The sequence below is a fragment of the Arachis ipaensis genome, chromosome B03 (genome assembly GCF_000816755.2).
Source record: "Arachis ipaensis cultivar K30076 chromosome B03, Araip1.1, whole genome shotgun sequence".
NCBI classification, from domain to species: domain Eukaryota; kingdom Viridiplantae; phylum Streptophyta; class Magnoliopsida; order Fabales; family Fabaceae; genus Arachis; species Arachis ipaensis.
In genome coordinates, this window is record NC_029787.2 from 125496080 (window position 1) to 125504305 (window position 8226).

At 32.7% G+C, this 8226-nt stretch overlaps 1 protein-coding gene across 2 annotated transcripts; it reads left to right on the forward strand.

Moving 5' to 3' along the window:
* On the forward strand, window positions 244-3487 carry LOC107631457 (AP-1 complex subunit gamma-2-like). Of its 2 annotated transcripts, XR_001618572.2 has the most exons (8): window positions 244-392; window positions 684-788; window positions 890-1143; window positions 1493-1759; window positions 1846-2021; window positions 2609-2713; window positions 2824-3105; window positions 3217-3487. XR_001618572.2 is itself a non-coding variant. In XM_016334909.2 (7 exons), the coding sequence occupies exons 1-7, from the start codon at window positions 259-261 to the stop codon at window positions 2917-2919; spliced, it is 1137 nt and encodes a 378-aa protein (XP_016190395.2). In that variant the 5' UTR covers window positions 244-258; the 3' UTR covers window positions 2920-3460. The 2 variants fall into 2 exon arrangements, 1 of the variants encoding a protein (XP_016190395.2); XM_016334909.2 differs by having other exon boundaries at window positions 2824-3460.

Here is an 8226-nt window from a genome sequence, read left to right on the forward strand (position 1 = left end):
GTATGTATGTATGTATGTATGTATGTATGTATGTATGTATGTATGTATGTATGTATGTATGTATGTATGTATGTATGTATGTATGTATGTATGTATGTATGTATGTATGTATGTATGTATGTATGTATGTATGTATGTATGTATGTATGTATGTATGTATGTATGTATGTGAAACTACAAAACGAATACTTCACACCATGATCCTTTATTTGCTCTTAGTTTCTAAATATAGTGTTTTATTCTTCATGTATTTCATGCATGCAGGTGACTGAGTCAGATGCTGTGGATCTTATAGAGATTACTATACAATGCCATGCATTGGATTTTACCACAAAAGCAATGGCTTTGGTTGCCCTATTAAAGCTCTCTTCACGTTTCCCTTCTTGTTCAGAGTATGATTTGTTTTTTCCCGTTTGTAAATATCTGTTACATTTTGTTTTAAAATGGATTTTTTTTTCTTTCCTGTCCCTGCTTCAGAGGAATATAATGATTCTAGTATAAGACCAAGCTCAATAGTTTAAACACTTGCTGCATGTTTACTCCCTCCCCTATGCATGTGATTTGACTTCTTGATAAGTCATATGACTGTTTTTCATCCATGTATCTTCATTTGTTTTGCATATATACTCTTGTATTTGCATATTTGACATGTAAGTTCTATTCTGTTTTTGTTCCTTGTATAGGAGGATCAGGGAAATAATTGTTAAGTACAAAGGGAACTTTGTGCTAGAGTTGCAGCAAAGATCTATAGAATTCAATTCAATTATTGCAAGACATCAAAATATTAGGTGAGGTTAAAGTATTTTTTGTTTAATGACATTGTATCAAGGGCTTGAATTTATAGTACTCTAGTAAAAGAAATCACATTATGGGAAATGTCATCATGTAGGTCTATGCTTGTAGAAAGGATGCCAGTTTTGGATGAGGCAACTTTCATTGGTCGCCAGGCTGGGTCTCTGCCTGATGCAGGTTCCATTTCGGCAGGATCTTCTGTGAGTCTTCCAAACGGGGTAGCCAAACCTGCAGACTCTCTTGTAGATCTGCTTGATCTAAATTCAAATGATGCTCCCGCACCAAGCTCTTCTGGTGGGGATTTTCTTCAGGACCTTCTTGGTGTCGATCTGTCACCGGCAGCACAATCGGGTCAGTGTTCTTTAAGATTTTCCATCTTTGTTCACTCCATAACAAAGATACATATTTATTTTTCAGAAACATGGTTTATGGCTAGACCATTACAAGATTTCAGAGTTTTATAGAAAGGATTTAGGGTTCTTCTATCATTTGTGGAAATATTACAAATATTACTCTGCTTATTGGGTTTGGTTATACTGCTGTTAGATGTAATTTATGAGGTGAGCATTGGAATTAAAGATCGGAGATAGTTGCATTGCACAATCCTCTGCAGTGCCCTTTTTCCTTTTTTATCTTTTAATGAATAAACTTGCAAAATCATTTATGTTCATATCAGTCTGACATTTTCTTGCATTTTTAGGTGCTAACCAAACTTCAAAAAGTGGCACAGATGCTCTTTTGGATCTCTTGTCTGTTGGATCAGTGTCTAGACCTGTTGAATCACCTTCTGCACAAAGCAATTCTTCTGCCATAGACATTTTATCCGCCAGTAAAAGTGAAAAAGCATCCGTTTCACCATTAGATGATCTCTCATCACTCTCACTATCTTCAAGAACAACTTCAATCACTGGAGCTGCTCCAATGATGGATTTGTTGGATGGTTTTGCATCCACCCCACCGAAAAGTGGTAAACTCAGTTATCAATTAGGAAATTATTTTAATTTACAATTCAGTGCAAATACTAATTCATTTCCCCTATATTGTATTGAACAGAAAACAATGGGACAGTTTATCCATCTATAACTGCATTTGAGAGCAGCTCCTTGCAGTTGACATTCAATTTCTCAAAACAGCCAGGAAACTCACAAACAACGAATATCCAAGCTACCTTCATAAATTTGTCCTCTGATGAATACACAGATTTTATTTTTCAGGCAGCAGTTCCAAAGGTATGGCAGTCAGTGTGCTGTTTAGCTTTCTACATCGCCTGCGAAAATCATCATCATTAAAGTGTTTTTTAGAGTTTGGATATAATTTGTCTACATTTTTCACTATGTCGTGTTTTATTATTTGATTTACTTGAGGTTTCCTGCTTTCTTATCAAAAGCGCAACCTAGTGCAAGAATCCCCACCCGTAGAGGTTTTCAGAGGGTAAATCTTCAGAATTTTTACCTTTGCAAAGTTAGGGGTGAGGCTATTTCCAGAATTTGAATCTGGGACCTTTTGGTCACTCAGCAGAAACCTTACTGTTGCTCTGAGACTAGCGCTCTCCATGCTTTCTAGTTAACGTGGAAAATGTCTTCTCCTTCCTTTGTTTGACCTATAACTATAAAAAACTTATCATGATAAAGAAATCACAATTGGGGGATTTATTTCTCTCAAGTGAATAGTTCTAGCAATATAGATGTCCTCAATTCAATGAACAAATATATTTATGTTGTCTCCACACTTGAGTTTGAATTAGATATTGACATTTTGAAGCTGATGAGTGGTTATACCTGTTTTCTTCTAATAATATTGGTATTTTGATTTTCAGTTTCTGCAGCTGCAATTAGATCCAGCTAGCGGCAGTACTCTCCCTGCCAACGGAAATGGTTCAATCACTCAAAATTTTCGAGTTACCAATAGCCAAAATGGAAAGGTAGATTTTATTTGTCAGTTGTTTTTGTGCATAACCATGTTCCTACTTTGATTTATGCGTTTAAGTGGTTCTTAGAGAAGAATTAATGTCTAATAACATTTGTTTTTCAGAAATCTCTTGTAATGCGCATAAGGATAACATACAAGATAAATGGCAAGGAGAAACTGGAGGAGGGACAAATCAGTAATTTTCCTCGTGATTTATGAGCGCCAAAATTGTAAGTGGCCATTTTGGGTGATACCATAAAAGGCATAAATTAATAATAAGCCCTTTTCGTTTTCCGCACTTAATAGTCAGTCAGGAATGCACTTTTCGTGTTTCACTTTCATGCCTCAAAATGAGAGGGCGGTATGGTTCATACAACTGGGTCCGCTTTCCGGCTCAAATTTGAGGTAGGTTTGTTTATTTGTTTGGTGGCTTCACAAGCTGCAATTCTTAACTAGCGTAGGTTCTTTATGTAAATTAGTCCAAAATATTCTTATACACGATGATGTCAATCACAGTTTTACCTATGAGGAACACAGAATTGTCTCACATTGAGAACTTGTGTTGCTTGCAATTTCTTACCCCTGAAGCTGAAGGTAGTTGCGTCAGTCTGCCGTTTGCAGTTGCAGTGTTGAATGCAATTTGATAAATCGTAGGGATTTTATACAAATTGTTATATTCGATTGTTTTATGTAACATCTTTTTTCCCCCAGTATCATTAATGAAATGTAATCCCAAAATTAACGTATTTCTTATTCTCTATGCTAAAAGTTCAAGGAGATAACTGAAGGAACATTTACATTTCTGTGCCGCTGCACGAGAAAATTAACCTTTAAAAGGGAAGTGTGTAATTAAATTATTTAACTGTTGATAGGAATTAATGGTATTGACTATTCCTACTGTTAATAAATAAACAGCCTTTTCGGGGTATGTGAACATAATCGGACTAATTTCTCCATTTTGTCGACATAATTTGGAAACAAGGAACCCAAATCAAAATATTTTATTATTTTCCTGTCTTTGCCACTTAATCTGAATTCCAGTCTAGTTGCATTGGTAATTAACAACACTTCTGTCACATGGTGCTATAAATTCCATTCAAAATTCTAGACTGCCAGAGTGCCAGTTGTTTGGGATCGTTAAATTAATTCATTTATGGTTTATAGATCCGATGTTAATGACAAGTCTAGTGTGTAGGAGCATCACATTACAATATTATGAATTTCTGTGTAAGATCTAACTAAAAAGCACTCTGAAAATATTGATTAAAAGTATATTTTTTTGTTCTTGATGTTTGGCAAAAATTTTAAAAATACTCTTAAATTTTATTTTGTTTCAATGTTGTCCCAAAAGTTTTCGATTTGCATCAAATATACCCTCGACGGCTAAATTTTTAAAAAATTTAAGATGAATCTAATAATAATGCAAGAAAATTATGCTTGATTTGCTTGTATTGAAAGTTGTTCTTATGAAATTGTTGTTGAATCGGTCTTAAATTTTTTGAAAAATTAGTCGTCAGGGGTATATTTGATACAAATCGAAAACTTCTAGGACAAAATTGAAACAAAATAAAACTTAGGTTAAAACTTAAAACTTTTGTCAAACTTTAGGGACAAAAAGTATAACCCTTTTAATGTATTAAAATTTAAAAGTTTATGTTTATATTTAATTTATAATATATAATATCCAATATCCAAATATTATTTTATATATGTAAGAGTTAAATTCAAAGAATTTAACGGCAAGAACTTTTAACATTGTCGTTAGGGTCTGAAACATGAAATCCTTACAACATGATTTTAATTTACATAATATCCAAATATTATTTTATATATGTAAGAGTTAAATTCAAAGAATTTAACGGCAAGAACTTTTAACATTGTCGTTAGGGTTTAAACTCTGAAACATGATAACTGCATATATAATAAATCTAGAGAAAATGACAAACAGGTCTCTGACCTTTTTTTTTTGCAGACATTTTCGTTCCTAATTATTAAAAAATACATTTAAGTCCTTGACGTTCTTAAAAGTTGGACGGATCAGTTCCTCCGTCCAAATGCCTCCATCAGACCTAATGGAAAAGTCTAATGTGGCTCCCGTAATGCTTATCACGCGTACGCGTGGGTCACGCGTACGCGTGGGTCACGCGTACGCGTGGGTCACGCGTACGCATCGCCTGTCAGATTTCCCTTTCACGCGTACGCGTGACACACGTGTACGCATCGCCATAAATTCTGCAAATCTTCATTTCTTCATGAATTCTCCACTTTGCATGTTTTTTTTTCCCATTTCTTTCAAGTTATTTTTGCCTTCAAAACTTTAAATCACTCAAACAAACATATCAAGGTATCGAATGTGAGAAAAGTAAATTAAATTTAGCCCTAACCCCATTACAACCCTGGAAAAGACCTCTTGATATGTGTATCCATGCATTGAATATATGTTGATTGGTAGAAGAAGAGTAAGCCTTATAAAGCAAGATTAGTAGAGAATTGAGAGAATCGACCCTTAAACACTAGAGAGATTAGAGTGCAAACACTTCCGGTGAGAATTCGATGCTCAATCCATTGTTCCTTGCTTTCACGAGCTTTCTTCTTACAAGTATATTTATACTTCATTTTGAGATTTGAATTAGTAGAATTCAAAAATCATCATACTATCTTAGCCCTACTTGTTCATATATGTTCTTGGAGATTGATTCATTTTTAACCAAGTAGGTAGACGCATTTTGCATATTAGTTGATGAACCACAAGAGTTTAGCATGAGGACATGCTAATGTTTAAGTGTGGGAAAGTTGATGAACTACAATTTTATGGTTTATATTGTATTAAATTTGGTGGATTTTATAAACTTTTTTCACATTTATTCACTAAAATATCATGGTTTTGTGAATTTCTCCTAAGTGTGCTTAATAATTGAAAACATGTTTTTTAGATTATTAAATTGCTAAATTTAATTTAAAGTTTTGAAGGCAAGAATGGCTTGAAAGAAATGGAAAAAAAAATGTAAAGTGGAGAATTCATGAAGAAATGAGAATTTGCTGAATTCAGGGCCGTGTGTCACGCGTACGCGTGAAAGGGAAGTCTGTCAGGCGACGCTTACGCGTGACAAGTATTACGGGAGTCACGTCAAACTTTTTTGTTGGGTCTGACGGAAGTATTTGAACTGAGGGACTGATCCGTTCAACTTTTAAGAACGTCAGAGACTTAAATGTATTTTTCAATGGTCAAAAATAAAAATATTTGCAAAAAAAAAAGGTCAAGAACCTATTTGTCTTTTTCTCATAAATTTATGTTCACCTACATCATCTTTAGACTAGTAGTAGGCATTGTACATAACATTTTTTATGAAATCGATTTTTTTTATGACATTATGAAATGGATTTTAACATATCATCGTTTACTAATGACCATAGCGGCAACCATTACTCAACATTTAATAATAAAATGCAACTAATATTTATGTTTCATTAGTATATGGTATTTGTATAGACCTTACTTTATAGTTAGTGTGAAATAATAGTGCAATTTGTTTAACTAAAAAGTATGGACTCAGATGATAGGAATAGCATTTGAAAAGAAATACACAAGGAAACTTAACAAATTACTAGCTGGAGTTTTGAATTGTTCAAACTTTCAAATTAATTTTGATACACAGAGTGACCTCAACACAAAAACAATGCTACTTTTTGAAATTTGGCTGTCATATATTTTAGACCACCTTGCACATCTAACTTGTAACTTTTTTATACTTCATTAAGCGTTGTATTGGACTACTCGACAAAATAAAAAATGTTACCATAATCTATTATATATTAGTAATTTTACAACCAAAATATGTCATATATTACTCTCTTATTATAATTGAAATTAAATTTTTCTTTTTAAAATTAAAGAGCCCTCTTCCTCTCTCTCCCTTTTTCTATCTCTCTTATTCATTTACTCGCTTTATCTCTCTTATATATCATTACTAATGACTAATTATAAATTTAATAATCAAAATGTGTAACATAATATTTTTAATTGTCATTAAAATTAAACTAAAATTAAAATATAGTTATATTATATTATTAATTTAACAACTAAAATGTGTCACATGGCCAGCGACGAATTATTAAGAATAAAAATACTAGTTATTACGTAATATAATAGTTGGATGGTAGTGTAATTAAATTAAAAGGTCAAGCTAACTCACTTGCATTTGTCCAACAAAACACATAACACGATACAAGTATACAACTTAATGTTTAACTGTCGTCCCCACATTAGACTCGCATCAAACCGTGCAAAACATTAGTCATCAAAGCATTGGATTTGAGTCATTAGCTTATAATATTGCAAAGTTCTAATCACTCTTAATTAGGAAGAAAATCCAAATTTGGAGTCTCTGTCGTCCATAGTTGGTATCATTACTTAATGGTAATACGATTTAACCAAACCAACCACTCATTTAGTAAAGTAAGCTTTTAATAAGTCTATTTATTTATTATATAATAACACATTAATTTTTCTTGGTTTTTGGTTCACCCTGTGCTTATATATTACCTTGTGTCGGTGACCAACTTGAAGAGGTGGCGAATTATGGGAAAATAATGTGTCCTTACTCCTTACAAGGTGGGGACCCTTGTTGGCTTTTATATGTTTGCCTTAGTAGTTTCTAAGCCTAAAGGAGTTGACCAATTCTTGGCCTTCTTGTTCTACCAGAGTATAGGGTTATAATAATATATAGTATGGGAACTGGGAAGTGATATCGGTAAGTTTTACATTTTATCTTCATTGATTGAGGAAATGGGTTAGATTGTTAGAATTTGATTCTCATTAAGGAACTTGATTGAAGATAAAAAATTGTTCACTAGAATTTAAAAAGGAAAAACGAATTTCGTACTATGTAGATTAGAAATACTGTGTTTCCCAGAGTTACATAAATTATGAGTATAAAATTTTTCATGGATCATTCAATATTTGTATATATCAATTTTCTTACCTCTCAATTATATCCTACTATGGCTGCGTTTGTTTATAGAGATGGGATACTGACACAGGAACATTGAGACACAAAATCGTGTTTGACAGAAAAAACATGGACAGAAATAATGTATCCAGAGACGACTGAATTAGTGTATTTTGTATTCATCCTGACAAGAAGGACACGGAGACACTAACAAGGGACACAACTTATTTTTTATTTTTTCTTTCATTATTCTTGTTAATTTTTCATAATTATATGTTTTATTGTTATATTTTTCATCTCAAATTTTTTGAATGAAAAAAATGAAAATAAATTGAATTTTCATAATTTGTTCTAGTTTATCACCAAACAGAATACAACAACACAAAATTTTGTGTTTCTGTCCATTAGTTGTCTTGTCCTGTTCTTAGAAACAAACCTAGATAATTTGTGTGAAAGTTAACTATTTTCCCTTGCTTTTCAACTAGTACCTTCTTAGATTTAACACTAAAAAAACAACTAATAAAACTAAACAATCCTTCATCCTAATATGAAGGGAGACGCTATTAGCCAAAACTTG